This window comes from Penicillium chrysogenum (assembly GCF_028827035.1).
Source record: "Penicillium chrysogenum strain IBT 35668 chromosome Unknown utg000004l_segment0_segment0, whole genome shotgun sequence".
NCBI lineage: Eukaryota > Fungi > Ascomycota > Eurotiomycetes > Eurotiales > Aspergillaceae > Penicillium > Penicillium chrysogenum.
Window position 1 is genome coordinate 2,340,885 of NW_026622752.1, and position 24,832 is coordinate 2,365,716.

Genomic DNA, 24,832 nt, shown 5'->3' on the forward strand with positions numbered 1-24,832 from the left:
TACAATCAGCGGTGTACATTTTGTATTTATACGAGGGACCCCGTGCTCCGTACTCTGTACTCCCTACAGAACTGCAAAGGGATCTCAAGATCGAACTAACATAAAGTGGGGGGGAGGATGTTCGGGATTTCGCTACAAGAGTACGGAGTACATCCTCGAAAAAGAATTTCAATATACTCGGTGGCTGGCTGGGGGTGCGCTGTCATGCTTTTATTGCATGATTTGCCCCAATTAAGGTTAAGTTGTGTAGGACATGAGGTAGTACTCCTCCATACCCCGAACTCGGTAGGAGTTGGGACGCAAGGAAAGGCTCTAATGTGATAGAAGCAGAAGTTGTCCTTGAAATTATCTTGGAAAGAAACCTCTTTTTTTTTTCTTTCTTCTTTCTTCTTTTTCTTTTGTTTTGATCGGCACAGGCCCACCTGTTCACCCACTTACTATGGATTTTAAGTGGTGAACGGGCCACCGACCTGCACGAACCATATTGTGCCGTCTGTCATTGGCAGCTGAATCTGCCAGTCATCGCGAATGGTTCAGAATCTGACCCATCTCAGAGCATCCACTTTCAGGGTCTTAATTTTCGTCTACCGATCCTCGTGGCGTCTTTCCTCGGCAAAATGGGAGTTTCCACGCGAAAATGAGAGATCCCCCTTTCTTTTGAAAAAGCAAAGATGATAGATGACCAAGATACTCCATAGGAAGTACTCCGTAGGAGTGTTCCAAGGTTTCCTTTAATATTTCAATCTCATAGTTAACCTTAGGACGAACCACGGGTCGACCATGGCTTAGGCCGCTCCCGGATACCTACCCATGAATGGATAATCTATGCATAAACCTGGTTCTCTTAAGGTCACTCCATGCTCCGTACGGAGTACTCCGTAGCCGATATACAATCCCTTGTTCAGTCGTAAATCCGAATAATCCATTGGCTTCCTTTTTTCGGGATATGAAAAAAAAAAATATGAAGAAAAAGATTGGAAGTCCCACTCTTCTTCCCTTCCATTTCGGGTATCGACAATCCCTTTCAGCTCGGAACAATTTTACGTGGATGGCTTGTAAATTTCCATATTTTTGGTCATGCAGTATGTGATGAGGTTCTAAGTTTTATTACAGGTGATCATTGTAATCCCACCTGAGCAATGACACCTCGAAATACTTTCTATAGTCTTAATCTTAAAGAAGAAAACTTGACAGCAAAAACAGATCCACCAGTGGGTCATGTCCCAGGCCCGTGCAGCACTATGAACCAATGTGTAGGTATCGATACATCCTTTCGCAATCTAGCGCCAAATATAGATCCGATCGCTCAACACCGAACCGATCCGCCGGAGAACACGCTCAGTAGGAACGCCCCCTCATACCCCTTACACCTCCTGAATCATTACCAAATAAGCCGTATGGAGAATGATCGGCAATAATGTCCCGAACACCACCTCGCATCCTCTCCTTCCAAACCCTCATAGGGCCAATGATAACTCGTGTATGGAGTAGCAAAGATCCGCACGTCTCTCTTTGGTCTCTGTTCAGCTCCATCTTGAGAGAATTCCAAATTCGCGCTTCCCAGGTCCGGGCCGCGCAACCCGCCTCCCTCGTGCAGAAGTTCTCGAGTCAGGTTCAGCCCTGTTCACAACAAACCCGCATATCCAGCAATAATTGCCGGCGCGTCTCCATTGGATAGAACGCACCTCCCGTTAGAACGTAGTAGGGCTTCATTGGGTAGAATATGTTGTACACCCCCGTTAGCACGAAGTAGGGCTTCCTGTAACCTGCACCTGCACGCAAGTCAGTGATCGTTTATATAAAATAATCCCAACCTTGGAAAAGTAAACCAGAACGGCTCAGGTTATGATGAGAATGTGCCAAGTCGAAGACCCGCCCGTCAGCCCGCTCCGATTTGACGTATACTTTCCACAAACCTGCAGTGATCGACTAGCGGAGTGGATTGTTTATTATCATCCTGCCAACCCCCTTCTGTGTCGGGCCCAGCGTAGAGCGCTGATTCGTGTAATACGAGTTGTGTCCAGCTGCATGGAAGCGTCATCCCAGTTTTGAGCCTTCCCCCCCCCTTCTCGTATATAGCCCCCTTCGGGTCTTATCAGGTGTGCCTGAAGTTCCGTACAATTTTTGTCTGGCCGACTGCGTATTCCGTGGCATCATGGCTTATGGGTATGAACACCAAGGTCCGTCGGCCGCGCCGAAGCAGTTTGTGCTGTGTTTTGATGGTACCGGAAACAAATTCGCCGGCGACGAGTCAGATAGTAATGTGCTCAAGATCTTTCGCGTAAGTGGGACTGCGAGCCAAGCTTTTGAACCAGTGCTAAAGAATCGCAGATGCTTGACCGCAGCAAAAGCCACCAGTATCATTACTACCAGCCGGGCATTGGTACATATGTGACTTCGAAGTCGCTGAGTAGCCATGGTCGGATTCAGCGTATCAAGTCCGCCTATCAAAAGGCCAAGGACTCGGCGGTCGGATCTTCCTTTGACGAGCATGTCATGGGTGGATACAAGTTCCTGATGCGATACTATTCGCCTGGCGATGAGATCTTCTTCATCGGATTTAGTCGTGGTTCGTATATCGCGCGATTTCTGGCAGAGATGCTGGACTATATCGGTCTACTCGAAGCAGGAAACGAGGAGCTGGTCCGTTTTGCATGGAAGACGTTCGCCAAATGGCAGCAGCGATCCTACGACTCGGAAGAAGACCGCATAGAGAAAGAGAAGCTCTTCGCATACATGAAGGCCTTCCGTGAAACGTTCAGTCGCCCTATCTCGCGTATCCGTTTCATGGGGCTCTTCGACACCGTCAACAGTGTGCCACGCTTTGAGTCCGCGTGGATGCAGCGTACCAAGTTTCCTTACACAGCACGCAGCTCGGCCAAGGTGATTCGCCATGCTGTGGGTATTGACGAGCGCCGCGCGAAGTTCCGTCAGGATTTGATCTCTGAGGTGCGTCCAAAGGAGAAGAAGAGACACCACCACCACCGCCCCCATATCCCCAAGAACCATCTACATCTCTTCCACCATGACAACAAAGAGAAGCCCCAGGACGATCTCCCGGACAACGTTCCTGCCATTCAGGTCAATGGCACCCCCGAGGAAGAACAGCACGAAGGAGAGAAAGCCGAGCCTGAATCCGACGTTCCCACCCATGGGCCCAGTACCGGAGAGACATACTACCACACCGGGCGTCGTGCCTCGCACCAAGCTTCACAACCAACCTCCCGCGCCAGTAGCGAAAACAGGAGAGTGCCGCGCGATACATATCGCGCACGCTCTCCCCGACGCAGGCTCGCAGTGCCGGACGATTCCCGCTCAGTACGAAGCGCAGAGTCCTGCCACAGCATGCACTCCAACACCCTCTCAGTGCAGATTCCCGTCATGGAAGCCGATTCAAGCGACGAAGACGAAGACGACCAAGACATCCACGAGGTCTGGTTCCCGGGCTGCCACGCAGACATCGGCGGTGGCTGGAAGCTCTCAGACGGCGAGACATGGGCGCTCAGCCACGCGCCACTGGTGTGGATGACGCAGGAAGCGCAAAAGGCCGGGCTCGAGCTGGATGAACGCAAGATGAAACAGTTCCAGTGTCTGGAGGAGTTTGATGGTGACTATACTCCCATCCGGGAAGAGATCAATATCCGGCGGCCAAGTCGGTGCGTTGAGCCTCATGCCGACAACGACGATGCCTTCCGCTCCATGCCTGATGATAAGGAGCGCTCCGCTGCGAGTCGCGATTTCTGGCATGCGCTGCATACCTCCAGTACGAAGGGTCTGATACACGACTGTCTGATGTTCAACCAGGGTATTCCTGCTATGTCGGTCATCACGTGGCGCATTATGGAATGGTTGCCGTTCCGTCGTATGGATCTGCAGCCGGATGGGTCATGGAAGCCGATTAGTTGGCCGTTGCCTCGTGGTGAGGTGCGGGATGTTCCGGACAACGCTGAAATCCACGTTTCTGCTATCCGGCGCATGCAGGCGGATCCCAAATACCGCCCTGGTAATGTGATTGTTGGTGGTGGCGGTCGTGGTATACGTGTTGCTCCAGAGGAGTGTGGTATGGGTGATTGGGTGGTGTTGAAGCATGAAGGTGATTTGGTGCGGGAGACTTACGTCCGTAAGAAGATCTCAAAGTGCAAGGAGGGCGAGGAAAAGACGAAGCCTTGAGATATACCTGTCATTCCTTTTTCTTTCTTTTGTCTATATGCCGTTGACTTGGCCTTTTCTATACTGTTTTATAATAGGTAATGTGGGGGGATATCAAATGCTATATATACATATGTATCTGATTGACATCATCTGGAGCTGTCTAGATTCCTGCAGTTGACATCAAAATCGCCTTCAATGATACTTCTTGGTAATATTCCAAGTTCAAATCCATATAGTAGATGTAGCAAAGACAAACCGAATGTTGGGAGCTGGTCAAATTGAACAATCGGTGGCAAAGTGATCTATCAAAGCCATTCTCTCTGCGCCATTCACCATAAACTAGTTTCCTCCATGCTATATCCATGGATTACCATGTGGATACAGGGATCTCTCTCAATGGCATCTTAGATCACTCAAGTCTGGTCCCTGGTCATACATTATCGTCTATGGGAATAGCTTCATTGTCATCTAATATGGAGATTTGTACGGTCGGCAGGGCTCCAACACCTGGAATTGCATGAGCATGGAGGTCTGCGTATTGACTAGTGGGAATAGCTTCATCTTACCTACTTGTTCTTAAGAACATAGGTACTTTACTTATTTTTTTGTCTTCTATATAGTTAATTCAAGTATCTTAATTTTCTGTCAATCTAGACCTATGCTTAATTAGGATATATCCCATGAAGATCGGGCATGCACCCGTTACGCCCGTTCACACACCCTTATCACATCTTTGACCTTCCTTATTTTTCCCATTCATTTTTCTTCTAGTTGGCAGGTCCAAGACTTTCCCTCCTTTACTTTTTTTCTCTATGCCATGATGCGAGGGTAATGCTCACTTACCTTCACCCCACCTCCCCCTTTTTTCCCCCTTTACCCTTTGCACATGGAGTCACGAGAAGAGATGCGCCCTCACGAAACTGAACCTAATGGGGTTGCCCCCGAGGGTAAGGAGGACGTCATGATTGCTTTTTCACCGGCACCACCTCGGACACGATCCCCTTTGGCCCGATCGCATCTCCGCTCACGATCACTGGCTGGAATCCCGGGTATGCCGTCTATGACGCGCGCTTATTCCTCCCCAGGCCTGGACTCACAAGGTCGTTATATCTTCGTCAATGGCCGTGGCGCACCAGTCGACGCGAAACGATATCCCTTACAAATGCGCTCTGACGATTACATCGACCGCATGGGTTCTCTCAACATCTCAGAAACCATCTCCGAGAACGCCGAATTAGAAACGACTCGCAAATCACCTTCTCAGCCAACCTCCTCTCCTATCTTGATGCCGCAGACTTTCCCCCGCATCGGTCGCCTGCGTCCGACTTCACCCCTTCCTTTCCAGGCCCCCGCCAGCCCCTCCTTGCATTCCTCGCCAATTCTGGGCTCCAAATACAACGAATCTTACCCCAGCCACTCTGGATCCGTTTCGTCCATCTCCGTCCCCTCTACTCCAACCAGCCTGCGCTCCCGAAGCCCCAGCATTTCATCCCTGGAAACAATTCCCGACATCCCTGACGCCGAGAATGAGGCCCTAGAAGAGGATCGCATCGCGGAATTGAAAGCCGCGGCTGATGCAGCCGACGCGGCCACTATCGCCAGCCGACGGCGCGGGGCCTCCGATGCGCCCAACTCATTCACTACAATGCGCGGGGGATCGGGCGGATATGCAGCTCGGAGCGATAAGCGCAAGCGATGGAGTGTGTGTGGTGCCGAGCGAAGGCAGGACCTTGATCTGGAGACCATCTGGGAAGATTGAAGTGTTTCCCAGTCTCATACGATTTCCCCGCGATCTCCGCGCCTTGTCTACTGCAACCAAGCAGCCCCTGTGCTCCCACATTGTCTCATAGTGGAGTTGATCTTCACTACTTCTTTATCGGCTTTCCTTTCTATTCAGTGGCGCTTTGCTCGGTTCTCTGACTTTCCTTGATACCCTTCCATTACCTCCGGCCCGTACATATCCTTCGCAGTCCTGTTTTATCATTTCAAAAGCGCTTTCGGCATGGAATTCTGCGGCGGCGACAGTGATCTCACCATGTCCCCGCTTCTGGCGGTTTAGCAGGTTCGACCACGCGCATGGTTTCTTTTTGTATCTATTATGCTGGTCATAACTGAGCTCCGTCCTTTTTCTGATTTTGCCGTGCCTTTATTTGACCCGGCATTCGCAATATGATCTCTTTCCGAATCACTTTCTCAATGCAATTGGGCCTTCCCAAAATAATCTACCTTGCTAAATCGAGTAGTCTGAGCAGACCCATGATAACCACCCGTATAGGTGTAGCTGGCAACTGGCTTGGAACCTTCCAAGGTTGGAATGATAAGGGTATCCAGTGGATAACGGTAACCAATCATCTCAGTACTCAAATGACATCCAGAATCTCCACTTGATCGTCAAAACTTCCAGATTCACCTTGTCTACTCATCTTGCCCAAATCTCAATCTCGTGTCCCCGATTGGTCTTCGGAACAACGGCATGGCTCCGAGTCCGCATATAGGCATCGTCGGCGCAGGTATTTCAGGCCTCCGGTGCGCCGACATACTCATTCAAAACGGGGCCCGAGTAACAATCCTAGAAGCAAGAGATCGTATTGGTGGGAGAGTATGTCTTCCCTCTACCCGGAGCAGAACAGCAGTCTTTTTTAACTTTTTATTTAGGTTCACCAATCAACAGTTGGAGATCATGTGGTGGATCTGTGTGTACCTATCCCTCTATGACGATGTGGAAAGTATACACCAGCTGATGCTCAATCTAGAGGCCCTAATTGGATTCATGGCGCGGGGGAGAACCCAATCAGCACCATAGCAGAAGAAACAGGAACTGTCATATACGATCCTGAGGGTGGAAGGCATGTCACCTACTCACGGGACGGCCACCCGATCACGGACGAAGTGGGCACTAAGGTCCAGGACCTTGTATGGACTACTATAGCAGAAGCCTTCAAATACAGCAGTGACCATGGGGAAAGCATCCCCGTCGAGAGAAGTTTGTTCGATTTCTTCCACGAACGAGTCCAGCAAACCAACTTCTCAGATGAAGAGAAACAGCTCTGTCTGGACGCCTGTAGGCTCTGGGGTGCATATGTCGGCGACCAAGTCGACAGGCAGAGCTTGAAATTCTTCCGTCTGGAGGAATGCGTTGACGGGAGTATGTGTCTTCAGCAAGGCCATCCCCGGTTGCATATCAGACTTTCTAACATCATCCATCAGGCAACTTCATCGTGGCATCAACATACAAGCGTATCCTAGAACACATCGCCAAACCCGCCACCGCAAAAGCCAACATCCGCCTCAACGAACCCGTCACAGGCATCAAAGCACTACCTCGCAACAACCAATCCCAAACAAAGCACCAAGTAACCGTAACAACAGCCACAGGAACAGACTACGTCTTCGACGAAGTAGTCATAACCTGCCCACTCGGCTGGCTCAAACAAAACACCACGGCATTCAGTCCATCCCTCCCACCCCGTCTCGAACAAGCAATCCAAAACATCTCCTACGGCCGACTGGAAAAAGTCTACGTGACATTCCCGCGCGCCTTCTGGCACACCAACACAACCAGCACTTCACCAAAAACCCGAATCCGAAACACCGTCTTCGCCCAATTCCTCGAACCATCATACACCCCGCACCCAAACATAGAATGGAACCAAGAATGTCTCTCGCTCGCCTCACTCCCAGAACCACACGCCCATCCAACCCTCCTCTTCTACACGTACGGCGACGGCGGCGCGGAGATAATAAACCGTCTTTCGGGGATGGCGCCTTCATCGCTAGAATACAGGGAATCCCTAATTCAAACGCTGCAGCCCTTCTACTCCCGGCTTCCTGGGTACAGCGCGGAGAACCCGGATTGTGTGCCCGTTGCGCTGCTTGCGACACAGTGGCAGAAGGATGTCTTTGCGGGGAATGGGTCGTATTGTAATTTCCAGGTTGGGGTTCAGGAGGCGGATGTGGATGTTGAGGTTATTAGGTCTGGGGATGGGGTTGGTCCGGATAGGGGACTTTGGTTTGCTGGGGAGCATACGGCGCCGTTTGTTGCGCTTGGGACTACAACTGGTGCATTTTGGAGTGGGGAGAGGGTTGCCAGGTTGGTTTGTCGGGGGGTTGGGATTGGGGATGGTGGGGTAGAGGTGAAGGATGATTCTTTGCCTTCTGAAGAGGTGTCTTGATTTAAACAGAGGTTGCATATATTCTTGCTGTGTGAGGAATCGATAGATTTAGACATTGATTGGCGTTGTGGATTCAGGTGGTTCTTAAGAACTATAGCTTGGAGGTATAGATTGGTAGATACCCTAGTTTGTTTCTAAAGAGCCACGACGTGTATCGATTATACAATGGACACAGTAAGTCGAAGATCTTCATTCATACTTAAGTAAGGTATTTCAGGTCGTTGGATTCATTCAAGGATTAGTATCTTGCTCAGGAGCTTTTTCACGTTTGTTCAGTCAAACCCCATCAACGGTAGGCCACGAAGACAAGTCCACCGAGTAAAGCCCCGGCGAAGAAAGACAAAGAACCATGTAAATCCATGTGCATAAGAGATGCAGGGAAAGGGAAAATGAACAGGCCCGAATAAAAGATATATCATGAACAGGGTTCACGTGACAGTGGCAATGACCGCTTGCAAGCACACGTCATGAAGACAACAATATATAAATATAAAAAAGTACATCAGGGCTCCGAACAAAGGAAAATCAGTATCACAAAGGAAATGAAAAACAATCTCATGCAAAGATGACAGGCAATGGCGCTTTGGAATGTCAATGTATCAATCATGTACCCCCCTTCCTTATCGCCAGGCCCCCTGGCTCAACGACAGGAGACCCTGCACACAGTCCAAGTCATCTTCTTGGGTATCCCCAGAGCCACCAGCCATGAAAGCTGAGACTTCAGCACTGAGCTCTGGCGGGGCTTTGCCCTGTGAGCCGGCCTGAAGTGGTCGGTTTCGTTTGCTGTTGGTAGAGATGCCGAGACCGCGATTACGGTTAGCGTCGCGGAGGACTGGCCGTGGGATGTGTGAGGTGTTGCGACGACGAATATTTGTTGACCGCGTGCCTGGAACCCAGTTCTCCTTGTCAGAGTCGCCGGGGTCTTGCTCCAGATCCAGCTTGCCGGACTTGGAAAATAGAGGTTTGGACAGCTTGGATGGGTTCATGTTCGCCTTGTTTCGGCCTGTCTCCAGTCGTCCTAGAGATGAAACAGCGCGCGCGAGCTTCCGCCTCTTCTCTCCCATGGACTGAGAAATTGGCGTGTTCGGGTCGCCGTGGACAGCGAGGCTGTGCCGCCCTGAGGCACTCCGTGGTAACGAGCGCTGGCTGCGAGATTGGAAGAGACCGGGGGAACCGTTCGGTCCACTGGTTGGTGTTGATAGGGCACTTCTTGCGTCTGTGTCACAGAATGATTCCCAGTTACGGGGATCACGAGAGCGACCGAAGGCCCTATCTTTCTCGGCCACACCTGCCCGCGGCGTAGCTGGGAAGACGGCGCTGCTGCTACGCCGCAAGCTTGACATCTTTGTCCGGCGAACTGAGAACATCGCCACGCGGTTCTTGGACGGCGATGGTTCGTTCTCCCCGCGGATTACCGCTTTTCCGTCCGATGACATCGCGATTCGTAAGGCGTTGCGGCCTTTCGGCGGAGACGGCGTTAGCTCGCCCTCCTTTCGTACCAAAGCCTTTCCATCAAACGACATCGACAAACGCAGCGACGGGGGTGACTTCGTAGGCGTGACCTGTATGTTTTGTGTGGTTGCTGCCTGCTTCTCATATTCTCCCTCGCCCCGGATATCCGACACTGAACGTTTCCTCTTTGGTACCTGCAGGAGAGAGTCTTCTGAGTGGCCATTCGACATTTGGGAAAACTCTTCCTGTGTGGTGGGCGGAGTTTCCCCAGCAGCCTCTGTTGCCACGCTTGTTTGAGTGCTCTGGGGCAGCTCATGTTCATCTTTATCTTCAGTCACTGGATCCGAATCATCTGAAAATTGCAACAGTCCCCCGTGCCATGGTTTCGATGCCATCTCCTCGCGGTGGTTGTGGATGTCAAACTGCTCTGCCCCACTTGAAGACCCCGGCTCCGTCGACGCGTTATCATCACTCGAAGGCTGACCTGATGAATCGAGCATGCCCGACCGCGGGGCGAGTAATTCGTGAGGCTGGAGGGGTTTGGATTTCCGACGATCGTTCTGGCGGCGATTTTGGAACCAAATCTGCAAGCCAGTTAGAAGTAGTTTTTGTGCGTGAACTCTTGGCATCGCATACTTGGACCTCTTTCTCACCGAGTGAGACGCGGTTCACGATACTCGTGCGGGCAGCTTTGTCTGGTTTGGGGTTTTGCTGGTATTCGGATTCGAGGACTGCGTGGTCCTCCGGACTGCAAAATAGTTCATATCGGGTTAATTGACGCGTTCATAGTATGGGGCCACAACTATAATAGCATACCTCGTTCGGCGTCGCTTCTGGCGGGCTAACAGTTTATTGTCGACACGAGGAGGGAGGTTCTGTGTGAGGGTCTTTTGCGAATGAACGAGGAAAGCGTAATTAAGAGGATTGGAGTCGGTGGCCGGGAGAGAGGGCGAGGATGAGATCGCCACCGAAGGCTCCGGATCAGACATGATACCTAAGAGAGCATGGAGGGGCTGGGAGAATAAAGAGAAAGACACAAGAACACCAGATCACCAAGATGAAGAAAAGAAAGACAAGAGACAGAGGATTGGAAAGCCGTGAGGCTGGCATGCAGAAGACGGTATCAAATCGCGTCGCGGTGTGGACGCGGAGTAGAAAGAACGTGGCCCGCGCTAGTAACAAAGTGCTCCCCCGAGGTACTTGGTACTTGGAGTCTTTCTTTAATCTGATTTGATTTTGATCCTTTCTAACCTCTAAATTATCTATCTACATATGTACTCGAATCCCAAAATACTAGTTTTACATTTTGTCTACATTGACGCGTTAGGCTGGCAGAGGTTGGGGCCCACACTCGGTATGAGGTTGCAGTAGTCTATACAACTATCTGCGTAAAGCGCGAAGCGTGTCTTCGCGTTCGATACAGGCATATTTGAAATCCCCCAGCTACGACCAAACCATAGAAGGTTGAACCATACCATTTGCCTTGATTGCCTTATTTCGTCTGATCTACAGCAACGCGTGGTAACGCGCCCTCACGTGACCCCACGAGGAAGACTTGCACGTGGTGGAATGTGATCTCTCCGATGGTTTTTGCAAGGAATGTTAATCTGTTAAAGAAAAAAAGGATCCTTCAGGTGTCTCTCTCTTGTGTCCTCAGATGATGAAAGGAGATCTATGACTTGACCCCAATTGTAACACCTCTAGTGTGCAGTGGGTCACCGGTGAAGTAGCAACCCCATCTCAGAGAAGCAAAGAGCTCCAAATGTGACAGTTAATAGCCCAATAGCCGGGCAGTGGTCGCAGACTGGAATGTTCGGGTTCGGATCTGAGGGTAACTATTCCACCCCCTTTGACCCTTTTGGGCAAACCTTCGGGTCAAGTTTGGGCAGCGGCAGTCCCATAGGTCGGGTCTTTCTTATATATACCTCTAGAGCTAGCTACATTCAACCTCACAAATTTATTATTGAACTTGTTTTGTAGGCGGTTCAAATTCCTTGAGTATCAGAAGAGAAACGCTGACGCCTTCGACAGCTTCCAATGTTGTACAGGATTGACTAACTATAGACCGTTCGCCACCCAATTAGGAGCATTCCTATATTTGATCGACGTACGATCCTAACCGTTGCTCAGAGTCCTTGAATGATCACAGTGGGCTGCATTTTTACTATGTCATCGGTTTAGTGTCCATGTCCGTCCCAGTCTACCAAGTCGAGTGTGCACTAAGAAACCGAGAGTATGATCTGCGCTTCGGTAGACGCACGCTGACCAAGCCACAGGAGGGATTGACAACACATATGCATGATATCAACTGGGGATTCAACTACTAGACAAGAAAGAGCGTATCTTCAACGAATGTAGAAGATGTAGCCCTACTATTGAGTACATTATACGCTGACCAATGATTCTGGTAAGCTTCATTTGTTTTGATAGAGGCCTACCGTGTAAGCAGATAGCAGATATTTTACATAGCCAGTGTCCGACCATGCAAGGTATTTTCCTGTCCCCAAATATCTTCAGCATGCCTATTTTGTACCATATATCATCGCAACCATATCCCAAGAGATCTACGGAGTACATGTGACCGATACTTGCTACAGTTGTATATCAATGCATATCTACATATGTGGCAGATCTGTATTGCCCTTGCATTCTGCCTGCTCATACGAAGTAGTATTCATCTAGTATGGAGTAGCTGTTTGGTACCATCCACGATTCCAATTAGATTTAGATCTAAACCCTAATAGTCCTGAGGTAAGATAAAGTAGGAGTCCAGAATACCAGAAAAGAGTCAATGGTGCCAGTTAGAATGTTCGAAGAATGCCTCCATGAAACATACAACCCTTGCAATGATAAAGTAGGGGAGTGGAGAGAGAAGTCTTGGCCGAGTTTAAAAGGGTCATCTCGCATATAATCTGCACATATCCCCATATTGAACCAAGGTGGAGAGAAATACCAAATCGACAAATACCAGGCAAGTATGGGGTAATAGAAAAAGGCATCTACCTATGTTTCAAGTGTTTCAAGTACAATATAGTATCTATGTAAACCCCATGATCAACAAAAGGACAACATTCCGCGTATCCCTTCCATCTTCAGAGTGTTGATAGGTCCAATATAGGGAGTTGCTCAATACCTAAATAAGACCAATAAAGCCAAATGGGACAAATCAGTCAAATCAAAGGGAAAACCTTGGAAATCATCGCTCATACGATCCATGGTTGATCCACGTCTCTTCCTCGCTTTGACGCTTGGACATGGAGATCATATCCCCCAGATTGATATTGTCTCCAACATTTACAATTCTTATCTCTTTGGTGACATCCTCATTCTACGTCTACTACTACTACTCTACCTCTGGACTTCAGATTCTGGCTGGTATCTCGACTCTTTCTTTCCTTTCTTTTGTTTATTTTTTTTCTTTGGAAATATCTAGTCTGTTATTGAACCGGCACGCCGACCGGGCAGGGCTGTGACACCCACATTTAGCTTGTGATCACTGGCACTTTGGGACCAAAGCCTTTTGAGTCCGGTCTTTTATTTTCGCTTTCGACCTTGGTCACCCATCACACCCCATCTCATCGACGCGACTTCGACCACTCGTGCAACAAAGAATCCCCGACTCGGAGAGATGGCTGAAGACACGAAACTGAAGAAAAACCATATGGCGATCGTCTTAGGCATCGGACTTGGGGTAGTGCTACTCATCGTGCTTAGTTTGATGTGAGTGAGATGGGAAATTATTTGCATCTTATGGAATGTTATCTCTTGTGTCTCCTCCATCCCCATTCGCACCGATACATTCCCTCCGTCAGTGTTACATATTACATAGATCATGCCAGACCCGGATCATCTCATTCTAACTGTACCATCCAGTCTGACAATACTCGTCAACCGTCGGGACAGGCGGTCATTTCTGGGATCAAAGAAAAACTCCAGTGAGCGGTTGCGCAAGTTGGATAAGGTCTCGCCAACTTGCACGCTCGAGAAGTGGTGGACGGCCACAAAGGGGAATCTTGGACTATCTGAGGCCGTGGATGGACAGTTCGTTTGGTAGGTTTATCTTGCTTTGCCCAGCAGTGCAGTAGCTGACCTTCTGCTCAGCGCCGTTTGTTTTGGGCAAGTAGACCGCACGCAGGAGATTCGCGAACTGCGGTGCTTGCACGTTTTCCACCGGGAATGCTTGGAGAAGTGGTTCTTGGGGGACCACTTCAATTGCCCGCTGTGTCATCGGGCATATTATGTGGCCGAGACACCTCCCCGCAACGATTATCTGTGGATGGTATGACCAGATACCAGCCAGCGATTGGAGGGGAGTAATTCAATAACGACATGATGAATGGATCTTTTAGCCCTGCATGATATTCACGATAATATGATGATTTTAAGCCGCAAAACCCTCGGTAAGAGGCATATAATCGGTGTTGAAGTCCCAGATCGTATTGTAGTTCGACCAATTCAGGAAGTTGTCGAGGCCTGTTGTAACATCGTCCACCACATGCTGCTGCACAGGTTCTGGATCGAGTAACTGGTCAAGGATGCGAGACAGTTTTTTCTCGGCTTCTTTGCAGGTGTGGTGGTTGCCGTGGCCGGGGCCTGCAACCCACGATAGGAAAGAAATAAACACGCTGAGGTTGCGGATCAGCTCAGCGCGCGGGAGAGGAACTGCGTGTGGAGCGGGCTCATGTGATTGGCGCAGGAGTTCAAGGAGAAGGACGCTGGCGGAAGGCACACCGTACGTCAGGACCTGCATTTATTAGTACATATATCTCTTCCACTCATGAATGGCAACCGCGACGACATACGATCCAAGAAAAGTGCCGGTCTAGATCGACCATCGGAGTTCTGAATGAATTAACCTGAATGACAATGGCTAGCACCCGACGAGATATGTCGCAAAGTTCCGCTTGTCCGGTGTTCGCGTGCTTGGAGACTGCTCGATAAAGCAAAAAGCAAGTGTATAGATAGTCCAAATAGAAATAGACAATGGTAAAGCACCCATCATTCAAATGAGGATTCGATCGCCGGTCATACCGAAGCTGGTCCGGAGCTGATTGCCATATGGCGCGTGATTTCGCTTGGATCTCTCTGTTATAATATCGTGTCAGCACTAAGAAAACATGTGAATCGGGCGGGAAGAGATACTTACTCGGACTTCTGGATTAGATTGTGTTGCTCGCGAGTCCCCAGTACTACCTCAAGAGTCTCTTCCCGGATGATAGCCAGATGGTAGCGTAGGCGAGGTGAGGTTACCGGGTGTAACTTCCCTTCGCTATTCCATCCGGCGCTGTCTAGCTCCGAAATGGCCTTGCTGAGAACATCTCCACCTGCAACCAGAACTTCGTCGCTCAGGTCCAAGGGAGCAGCGAGTGTGCAGAATCGACCGTTCATCAGTGGCGGTCGTCCAACAAATGTTGCTATCATTTTATCCATGTAGAAGGCACCAATAAAACAGCGCCTCCGCCACTGGCGAAGGAAAAATGGGCAATTCTCAGCGCCATTAGTCTCTAAGTGTAGTCCAGCTGCATAAATCGTGGATACCAGGTCACCCAATCGACGCCATGCTTGATAGCCTGACAGGCGGTCAGTAAATCGATAGGATGAGATCATACAGAAAGGGAAAGTCTTACTGGAATCACCATATTGTTGTGTTCGCAACATAGTATCATTATACTGTAACATTGCCAATAATTCATTTGCCGACGATGCCTGATCACAGAGACCGAGGCATACTGTACTTATCACAGTTACTTGCTCTAGTAACTGGTCTTTTGTTCGAGGGTCATCCGAGCCCTGCATAACGTCAGGGTCGTTGTCTGGCGTAATGACCAATTGCATCCCACAAAGAGCGAAAATAGACCCAAGGGCCTCCCACCGGAGGTTGCGACCGATGAAAGAGGAACAGTACTCCTCAACCGACATAGACTTGTGAGTCCGCATGGGCCGGGAGGTATTTTGAAATGTCTGATTCGCCAACTCTTGAAGTTGTGCCGTTGGATCACCGGAGAAGCCGGCGAAGATTTGGCGCACCGAACGCAGAAGTTCGTCCATTACGATTTTGGGCACGATGACGTTCAATGTCCGAACGTAGTATCGTGCAATCAGCATATCATACACAGTGAAATTGTACAAAAACCGAAGCACATCAATCCCAGATTGGAGTCGATCGGGTTCCACTACGAACCCCGCAGAGGAATCTGTGCTCTCTTCAGCCTCGAACGAAATCTCACTGCGATGCTCAGTTAAAACCGCAGAGTAGCTTGTTGAGCCCAGATATCCAGGGAGAGCAGAGGGTGGTTCCAATGGCGCGAATAAGCAGCCATTCCCCAGTAAACCTGAGCTCAAGCTAGAAGCACTGTTTCTACATATTAGTACGGGCCCTATCATAGGTTGCAGGAGATGCTTACTTCGAGGTTGATCGACCGGTCAGGCGACTAGAAACTATCGCGGGATTGACTGAATCAGAAGGTCTCCGCCTAGTCATCGGAGCCGGATGATAAAAACATTTATCGCTGATTCTTTTTGCGGTGCATCGGCGACAGACCGGCCGGTCATGGTCACATCGCTGTTTGGATCTTCGACACGGTTCACACGACTGTAGAGTGCCATTTTTGCGCGTTGCCGGCGATGCAGAACGCCGATCGTCGTTTCTCATGGCTCGAGAACCAAGGCATAGAGGCGTATGATCAATGAGAGGAAGGGACCTCGGGAAAATTGATACCCGCGATGGTTGGCAGTTTGCCTCATCCAAATTAGGTTTAGCGTGCTATTTCTAGGAAATCCGAAGGATGAGAGAACAAGACAGTCAGTACATAGATTGGACAGCTGTCGAAACTTGGAGATATATATTTACCTATTACTGTCTATGTATTTTACTGGGGCGATAGGTGGTGTGTTAGAAAAGGCGCAATATGTAGATACTTCTTTCTATGTATGAAGAAGACAGATAAAACATTCATTTACTCGCTGCAGTATACAATTGGAATTCTTATTCATAGTATTTTTCATATACTATTTTTGATCTCAATACGTGCTATACAGAACGTTGTTTCTATAGTCAACAAATTTATTTATATCAAGCAGTAGGACCCTTCTTGACACGATATATACTACCTTTACTGACCTCCGGCAATATCCTTTCTCATAAAAACCGTCTTTGTATCCCAAACCTTGCCATTTTTATCCCCGACGTGATAATAGTTCTGCACAGTCTTGATCAATCGGTAACCTCGACGAGCATACCATTCCTCGTTCGTGCTCTGGAAACGATGAGTTACTTGACTGAGGACATCAAACTGTACAATCAGACTTACCTTTGGAACACCACCATATGTTGCATTCGCAAATTCTTCTCTCTTCTGATCATCTTTTTGGACCGTGTCTAGCATCAATGTCTTGGCTAGTAGTGGCTCCCGGACTGCCATGGCCTCGACCTCATCCATTGCAGCTCGCCCAATTCCTTGGCCCTGGATGGACTGTCTGACGTAGAATGACTTTATCCAAAAGACGTTCTCGGCTGGCAGGTGGAGCTCAATGTGCTCTGCATCAGGATTCTTGGAATCTAGTGAAATGTGACCAATCGGGATGAAGCTTTCTTTTGTCGGCTGGCGTGGGACAGCATTAATTGTTGTGGCTGTGTCTTGAAGCATTTCGTCTTCCTAGTAATTATATGTTAGCTACATATGTATTCCTTATGCACTGTTGTCTTTACTTTTGGCGATATCGCTTGTGACTCATCTAATGGCATGACCTTTTCACAAAATGTAAGCATATTCAACTCGTGGGTTGTGTTGAATATAACGGAGTAAGATTCGACGGGGCTCACAATCCAATATATGCACTTCTCGCCCTTGAGCTGTTGCTTCTTCCATTTTGGTTCGACCTCTTCCTGGTGCCAACTGCATTCGACTCGCTGCGACACGAGACGTTTCAGATGAAGGTCGGAGTTGGGATCCCAGGGAAACAAAGTCACTTTCGAACTTGGGCCCATTGTGATTCGAAGACACAATTGAGTATTGTAAGTATAAGAGTTTGAGAGTTTCAATCTCTAAAAACCCGAGGATCTTCCTGATGATTTATAAGCCGAAGTTATTATGGATTACCTAGGTAACGGAATCTAAAATCTACAACATAACCAATCCCAATCCTCCCGGTCAACAATTCATGCAGCGCAGGGTATTTCCCCCCTGTTTCAATATAAGACATGCGTCACTCATGGCCCCAACCTTAAAATCATTAAGCCGGAATTTATTCATCACCGACAGGCCACTCTCTGCTCAAGAGGTAAATATACCTAAAGATTGTTTTATCCTGCTTTCGGCACATTTTGCTCAGCCTCGTTTGTTGACGACCGCTTGGTTCCGTTCTCTAGCTCTGAGCTCACAGATGACTGAAGGTTCCCACCTGTGGCTAGCTGTTGGTCGAGCCGAGCTTTTTCCTCGTCTGTGGCGCCGGTGAGGTTAACGGCAACCTCCTCGCCGAAGTTCTGGGCAATTTCCTCTAGGGTGAGACCAGCGGTTTCGGGGAAGAACAAGTAGATGACTACGAATTTTGTTAGCGGAAATTTAATGACAGGTCAATCTTGATGTGACAAGGAAGAAAACGTACCCGGAATGAAGAATGCAGACCAGCAAATGATGACAAGATAGTATTTCCAACCAACGTTGCCGAAGCCCATGGGGGCAGTTTGCAGGAGGATGAGGGTGGCTAGGTATGTCAGTTGGAATTTGGAGGCGAAATTGTAACGGACAACTTACAAGCGAATTGGCCGAAGAGGGAAAAGCCCATGCCAATTGGACGGATTTCAGTCGGGAAGATCTCCGAAACATAGAGGTACATAGTGGTGTCGCAGAAAGTACTGGAGGAATATCAGCCTAAGTTATTCAGTGGTCTTGTCATGCGAAAGCTTAACTCACCCCTGGAAGGCCAGATAAAGGTAGATGAAAAAGATACCGAATCCATTCCCGACCTTGTTGGTCGTACCGGCATACTCGGACGTCATAGCGGCCAGGCAGGACGTAGAGATGATAATTCCGACAAAGCCGATAATGTACATGGCACGCCGGGAGTTGACTTTGTCATGGAGCCAGGCGCCTAGAGGGTTATAGATCACACCTGAGCGAGGTTAGCAAATGAGGTAGATAGGAGTAGATCGTGGCTGATTATCCTCACCAGCTGTTGTCAGCCAGACAGCACTCAAGAGCAGCGGCATACCGCCCTCCATGCCCAAGTTTGTGTATAGGAGAACGGCATAGTTGTTCTAGCTATTGTCAGTGGGGTAGACTTCAGTTAGGTGTTGCCACACTCACGATGATCAAAGGTCCGCCAAATTCAGCGCCCCACTGGGTAAGGAAACCAATAGCCATTCGCTTTCGGTATGTTTTCCTTGTAAAGACAGCCTTCCACACGCTGCCATAAGTAGCCAATCTCTCAGCCTCGAGTTTGATTTGCTCTTTAGTCTGGAAGAACTCCTCCTTGGCAACCAAATTGTTCGGGTCATCTGGTGATTCACGAAGCCGTTCGAGGACATGCTGCGCCTCGTCAAACTTACCCTTGGAAATCAACCAACGAGGTGAACGCGGGAGCCAGGGAGATCCCAGAAGCAGAACCAAAGCGGGCAGGCATTGCAAGGCAAGAGGGAATCTCCAGCCAAACCCAGACAGAGGGCCTGTCGCATAGTAGCAAGCATAACCAACCCATCCTGAGAGCATATATCCAAAAACCAGGAAAATGGCATGGTGGCCAACAAGCCAACCGCGGCGGAGAGCACTCGACATCTCGGAAAGATACATAGGGCAAACGGTTACAAGGATACCGATTCCAAGACCGCAAATGAAGCGGCCAGCTTGGAACATGCTTAAAGTTGTTAGTTCCAGTTCAATTTTAAAGCGGGTGAAGTGACATACGCCAGTGAATTAGAGCCGGCCTGAAGTGCGCCTCCGAAGAGCGAAAAGAAGGCACCGAACTGGATGTTTGCCTTTCGGCCAAAGAAATCGCACGACCACATTATAAAAAGTGTACCCACGGCACCACCAGCACTGAAAACACCGTTTGCTGTCGAGATCGCAGGGGTAGTGGTACTCGCATATCCTGGTTCACCCTCAGCGGGCAGGCCGAAGTAGGCATACCATCCCGGCTGGCCGATTGTACTGGAGATAATCGAGGAGCAATATCCATATGTCTGTTTGTGTAAGCTTAGTGAATAGCTGCAATGTAAAAATATGTGCGAGCTCACCATTGACCCAATGGCCACAAAAACAATAACCAGCCTGTTATAGGAACTGGTCTGAGACCCGAACCTACCCATGATGGTCTGTTGTAGATCTTACAACTCACAATAAATTAAGGGTATATCGTAAAAGATGCCAGCATCAGTTTGAAGAGAGAAATTTCAGCATGTTTGTAGCCGACAAGTAGGGGGATGGGCTTGTAGGGATGTATCCTGTGGAGCTGTGGCCCACTGAGCTGCATAAAGTTCTCAAGTACACGACTTGGCGTGCCGATCAACGGCACAGGAATTTTCCAGCTTTTGAGTCCAGACTCAGAAACTGACAAATTCCATCACGTTACGGAGTAAAGCTAATTCATTTGTTGAAGATAATTCCACTCCAACATGCTTTATGTATATTTTCAAAGGATGTTATACTACTACTCCGTACAGCGGAGTCATTATAGTGCGGATCCGGTCCGACGCTACTCCGTACAAATGTACCTATTGAGTCCACAGATTAATCTCCACTCAACGTTGGAACGTCAAAAGGTCCTTGCGGTCCATGTTAGTTCATCGCACAAAGTTCTACTTCGTATTTAGCAAGAGACTCCGGAGTACGATACCCCGGCCCCCTACAATATTGTACAATATACTTTTTGCTCACAAATCCGACCAGCAGAAACAATAACAGAGCAGCGATGGCCCAGTCACCCTTTGACACCCCGTTTGACGAGCTCCCGAATCCAAAACAGGTTTGGCTAGGAAAGCCGGGTAGCTATGAAGAGGGTCTGGGAAAACTAGCCATTCTTACACCCGAAGTCGTCGCTGCGGCTTCTGCCAGCGAGATCAGATGTGGTCGACGCGTGACGATGGGGTGGGAGATGACGAAACTGGATTTTCCTAATCTCAACCGTCAGCCATGTCACCATCAGATTGTGCCCCTTCTGGGAGGTGTGGCATTCGATGATATCTATACTATGAACCCACGTGAGTAGAGAGGAATTCTGCTTTCTCCCTTCCGTTTCTTTCTTTCTTTCCTTTTTTAACAATATATTGATTATTTGCCAGAGCAAAGTAGCCAGTGGGACGGCCTCCGCCATTTTTCTCAGACAGTGCCCGGTCAAACTGAACGTGTGTTCTATGGTGGAACAACCAGTGAAGAAATCAACGATCGCCAAAATGATCGAATTGGTCTCCAACATTGGGCCCGGGAGGGTATTGCAGGTACTACTCGTCCCCTTCACATGAATCCCCTAATTTTGTCTCACGCAATTTCGATAGGACGTGGAGTATTGATTGACTACGCTACATGGGCCGAGAAAAAGGGGATTAAATACACCACCTTCTCGACCCACCAAGTGCGTTTTGCCGACATCCTCGAAATAGCCGAGGAAAACAATATCACGTTCAAAAAGGGTGATATTCTTTTCGTCCGTGTAGGAGTGACCAAGGAGTGGGACACGTCCATGACAGATGCCGAAAAACAAGCTTATTCGGATAACCCCAGCCCAGAGCATGCTGGAGTCGAGGCGACCACGGAAGTCCTCCGCTGGCTGTGGGACACCGGATTCGCCGCCATCGCTAGTGATGCGATTAGTTGGGAGGTGAGCAATAAGAAAAATAAACCCCAAAATTCATGTGACAGACGACTCGATTAGGGCAATGGACTGACAGACCCACAGGTCTACCCACCACAATCCCCTGACATTTTCCTTCATGAATATGTGCTTGCTGGATGGGGAATGCCGATCGGTAAGTTGCCGGAACGATTCCCTCCGAGTTCCGCAGACCCATTATCTTGACTAACGACCGACAGGGGAACTATTCGATCTCGAGGCGCTGGCACGCACCTGCCAGGAACTCCAGCGGTGGAGCTTTTTCGTGGCATCCGTGCCTTTGAACATGCCCGGTGGAGTTTCCTCGCCTCCGAATGTGATGGCTATTTTCTAGGTCAGACTGTCTGCGGAGCACAACTTACGTAGACAATATACGGAATAACTAGTCATTGGTAGGACCTGGTGAAACACCAGTATATAAACTTATTGATCCGCTGTTGATTCTGGTGGTGCCACCCCGCTCCAGGTGTGTAGATGTCATGCTAGCCCCACTAAATTGTACAATATGGTACGATGTTGCAAAAGAAGGGGTAAGTCGAGGGCGATCAACTGTCATGAATACTTGGTACGCTATGTTCTAGACTGTGGACCGAAGGCTCGGGACGAACGTACCAGCGCGAAGGATGCAGGACCCGCTCCAACATCGCTTAGCATCTCCCGTGAATAATGAGATGCAACGCAATTACGTAGCAGAGATAAAATATAGATTATGGAGTACACTGGGTACTCAAATGTGGATTTGCCTCGTATTTTTGACTTCGGGTTTCCTTCGGGGCCAAACCAAGAACTTACACAACTCTTATCCTCCTGCAGAAGGCGGACTATTCGACCCACAATATATATAAGTTCCGCTTTTGTTGACGAACCCGCATCTTCAAAATATGCCGTCGTGGGTCAAGAGTGGCTCGGGAAATCATCGTGTGTGCAACCATGGTTGATGGCGCCGTTCGGATCCACTTCCCGAACTCAATTCCAAGTCCAGAAATTACCTGAATATCGTCAGAGAATAATCATTCATTTTTATACATACATATGCTTGAATGCTTGAATTGAGCTCTTGGTACGGAGTATAAACAGTTTAATTGACTCAATCTTAGCAATTCAAAATATATTATTACTAGGACGATATGGAGGGCGAGTGGCAGATCCTGTATGTGCAATGTGTTATTGAATGACAGCATGGTGCCTAGGTAGTTCGAATGTATTTTGGGTTCAACTTCCCCACTGCGTGCCAGGGCTACGCATTGTGGACCATACATACATAGAACGTAAAGATATCTTACATCGTAGTGCCAAAGCAAGACAGCAAAAAAAAGGAAGGTTGGCAAGCAATACCGCCGAGAAACGGATTGTTGTCAAACGGATTGTACGAAGTACGGAGTATTCTTCGCGGACCTCGTGCATAACTAGCTCCGGCAGTTTAGTCCTCTTTATGAGCAGATAATAGAGCCCTGTTTTCTTTTCTTTTCTTTTTTCTTTTTCCTTCTGTTTCAGGGGAGCCGATCCTGGGTGATCAATAGCCCGATTTCAACTATGCAGCTCGTAAAAGCATAACATTTCGAAATTTTAAACAAGAATTTTGGAAGCCTATTTTCAGAACCTTCTATTTTCTAGGTTCTTGGCTGAAGAGGCCATGATCTTATTGTTTAAAAGACTGGGCTGCCTTGAAATATCTGGTCCCCGTTACTAAGTCTAGACTCACAGGAACCCGTGATGCATTCTATGTCGTTGTTAGAACGGGCTTCCGGGGATGCCTCCATTGATCGGAGTGTGCAGAAATGGAACTACGCCTGCCAGTCACTATGTATCATTGGCATGACTCTTTTCTTCGGTCTTCGTGTTTATACTCGGTTATTCATACTCAGCGGATTCGGGAAGGAGGATTGTGAGTGAAACTTTTGGATGAAATTACACAGAACAGGCAAACGCTGACAGAATCAATAGGGACATGTACAGTTGCCTGGGTAGGACTACCACGAGGAAAGAGGGCAACACCAGCTAACAAAATGTCTCGAACAGTTTCTCGGCGTCTGTTACTCAATTATTGCAATTCTCAGTATGTCTCGAGTCCTCCAAGCCACAAGCTATATCTAACGCAAGGACAGTGGGTAATTATGGAGGAGGTTTACACTGGTCGGACGTTCCCAATGAGAACAAGATTCCTTTCTTCAAGGTATGCAAAGCATGGGAACGATAGATACTCCAAACTTCTGACTCTCTAGACTATCTACGTAACAATGGTCATGTATGGACCAACAGCTTATCTCACAAAATTGTGCCTCCTCTGGATCATGGCTCGCGTATTCAGTCCCTTCCGAAAATGCGTCATGTTCATTAAGATTTTCATGGGAGTCATGTTGGCCTACTACATCCCGGCTGTCATCGTCAAAATCCGAATCTGCAATCCCATTTCCAAGTTCTGGGACCAGGATATTGACGGCACATGTTTAGACCAGGCATCGATCATCATGGCTGATGCTGTTGTCAGTGTGGTCAGTGATCTGATCGTCCTCATCTTGCCATTGCCATTGACTCTGAGTCTGCAAATGTCCACTAAGAGAAAGATGCGGGTTATGGCTATTTTAGGAGCGGGCGGCCTGGCTGTCGCAGCCAGTATCATCCGGTTGGTACTTATTGTCTTTACCGGACAGTCGAAGGATGTTTCTCATGCCTTTATGAGAATCAATATGCTAGGGTACGTTCTTCTCAGTCTACCCCTTTGACTAAACATTCTAACCGAGTGTTCCTTTCTAGTAACGCCGAAGTCTCCATTGGCATTATCTGCACCTGTCTGCCTTCCCTCTCAGCTTTCATCGTCCGCATCTACCACGAATATTCCAGTAACAAAGCAACCCGCGAGTCCGAGTACAAAATGAGCACAATGCGAAACCAGGGCGCATCGAGTCGAAGCAAGAATCAAATGAGTGTCTTGGCGGCAGACTCAGACGAGGATGTACTCATGTACAATGCACAGGGAAATCCGAAGATTGAAACAACCATCCACGGTAATAGTGAGCAAGGAGGTTCGGCAAAATTGTCACTTGGTGGCATAGGAGTGACCCGGTCTGTTGATGTGTCAACCTCCATGGCGCCCCAATGATACCAATCACGATGTCAATAATGATAACACAAGCCTCCAGACATCAACTATAGATGGAGCTAGACTTGATATCTTTCATGTATATAATAAAATATTCCTTTTCCTTTGTGATGCATGTACGTATCTTGCCGGG

The 24,832-nt window shown here is 48.6% G+C and overlaps 10 protein-coding genes across 10 annotated transcripts; 6 read left to right on the forward strand and 4 right to left on the reverse strand.

The window, feature by feature from the left end:
• Positions 1-2,155: 2,155 nt before the first annotated feature.
• N7489_006829 (T6SS phospholipase effector Tle1-like catalytic domain-containing protein) lies at positions 2,156-4,170 on the forward strand (the record flags this gene model as incomplete). The annotated part of the gene is made up of 2 exons (XM_056712579.1): positions 2,156-2,281; positions 2,332-4,170. The coding sequence occupies 2 exons, from the start codon at positions 2,156-2,158 to the stop codon at positions 4,168-4,170; spliced, it is 1,965 nt and encodes a 654-aa protein (XP_056566294.1).
• Positions 4,171-5,038: 868 nt separating this feature from the next.
• Positions 5,039-5,911, forward strand: N7489_006830 (uncharacterized protein; the record flags this gene model as incomplete). Its single annotated transcript, XM_056712580.1, has 1 exon — positions 5,039-5,911. One exon carries the CDS (start codon positions 5,039-5,041, stop codon positions 5,909-5,911), a length of 873 nt encoding a protein of 290 aa, XP_056566295.1.
• A 714-nt stretch (positions 5,912-6,625) lies between these two features.
• N7489_006831 (flavin monoamine oxidase family protein) lies at positions 6,626-8,324 on the forward strand (the record flags this gene model as incomplete). Its single annotated transcript, XM_056712581.1, has 4 exons — positions 6,626-6,751; positions 6,808-6,845; positions 6,906-7,297; positions 7,360-8,324. 4 exons carry the CDS (start codon positions 6,626-6,628, stop codon positions 8,322-8,324), a joined length of 1,521 nt encoding a protein of 506 aa, XP_056566296.1.
• Positions 8,325-8,944: 620 nt separating this feature from the next.
• Positions 8,945-10,765, reverse strand: N7489_006832 (homeobox domain-containing protein; the record flags this gene model as incomplete). Its single annotated transcript, XM_056712582.1, has 3 exons — positions 8,945-10,360; positions 10,413-10,524; positions 10,593-10,765. The coding sequence occupies 3 exons, from the start codon at positions 10,763-10,765 to the stop codon at positions 8,945-8,947; spliced, it is 1,701 nt and encodes a 566-aa protein (XP_056566297.1).
• Positions 10,766-13,608: 2,843 nt separating this feature from the next.
• N7489_006833 (putative RING finger domain protein) lies at positions 13,609-14,061 on the forward strand (the record flags this gene model as incomplete). The annotated part of the gene is made up of 2 exons (XM_056712583.1): positions 13,609-13,826; positions 13,851-14,061. 2 exons carry the CDS (start codon positions 13,609-13,611, stop codon positions 14,059-14,061), a joined length of 429 nt encoding a protein of 142 aa, XP_056566298.1.
• A 96-nt stretch (positions 14,062-14,157) lies between these two features.
• N7489_006834 (putative C6 transcription factor) lies at positions 14,158-16,382 on the reverse strand (the record flags this gene model as incomplete). The annotated part of the gene is made up of 6 exons (XM_056712584.1): positions 14,158-14,520; positions 14,579-14,861; positions 14,923-15,346; positions 15,404-16,128; positions 16,181-16,249; positions 16,318-16,382. 6 exons carry the CDS (start codon positions 16,380-16,382, stop codon positions 14,158-14,160), a joined length of 1,929 nt encoding a protein of 642 aa, XP_056566299.1.
• A 506-nt stretch (positions 16,383-16,888) lies between these two features.
• On the reverse strand, positions 16,889-17,763 carry N7489_006835 (GNAT family N-acetyltransferase; the record flags this gene model as incomplete). Its single annotated transcript, XM_056712585.1, has 3 exons — positions 16,889-17,032; positions 17,087-17,431; positions 17,485-17,763. The coding sequence occupies 3 exons, from the start codon at positions 17,761-17,763 to the stop codon at positions 16,889-16,891; spliced, it is 768 nt and encodes a 255-aa protein (XP_056566300.1).
• Positions 17,764-18,078: 315 nt separating this feature from the next.
• N7489_006836 (putative MFS sugar transporter) lies at positions 18,079-20,079 on the reverse strand (the record flags this gene model as incomplete). Its single annotated transcript, XM_056712586.1, has 8 exons — positions 18,079-18,314; positions 18,381-18,479; positions 18,530-18,630; positions 18,689-18,887; positions 18,945-19,032; positions 19,082-19,628; positions 19,679-19,953; positions 20,008-20,079. The coding sequence occupies 8 exons, from the start codon at positions 20,077-20,079 to the stop codon at positions 18,079-18,081; spliced, it is 1,617 nt and encodes a 538-aa protein (XP_056566301.1).
• A 602-nt stretch (positions 20,080-20,681) lies between these two features.
• N7489_006837 (uncharacterized protein) lies at positions 20,682-21,933 on the forward strand (the record flags this gene model as incomplete). The annotated part of the gene is made up of 5 exons (XM_056712587.1): positions 20,682-20,970; positions 21,052-21,207; positions 21,265-21,587; positions 21,642-21,735; positions 21,800-21,933. 5 exons carry the CDS (start codon positions 20,682-20,684, stop codon positions 21,931-21,933), a joined length of 996 nt encoding a protein of 331 aa, XP_056566302.1.
• A 1,388-nt stretch (positions 21,934-23,321) lies between these two features.
• On the forward strand, positions 23,322-24,699 carry N7489_006838 (putative integral membrane protein; the record flags this gene model as incomplete). Its single annotated transcript, XM_056712588.1, has 6 exons — positions 23,322-23,484; positions 23,544-23,563; positions 23,619-23,655; positions 23,705-23,772; positions 23,822-24,294; positions 24,354-24,699. The coding sequence occupies 6 exons, from the start codon at positions 23,322-23,324 to the stop codon at positions 24,697-24,699; spliced, it is 1,107 nt and encodes a 368-aa protein (XP_056566303.1).
• Positions 24,700-24,832: the final 133 nt, after the last annotated feature.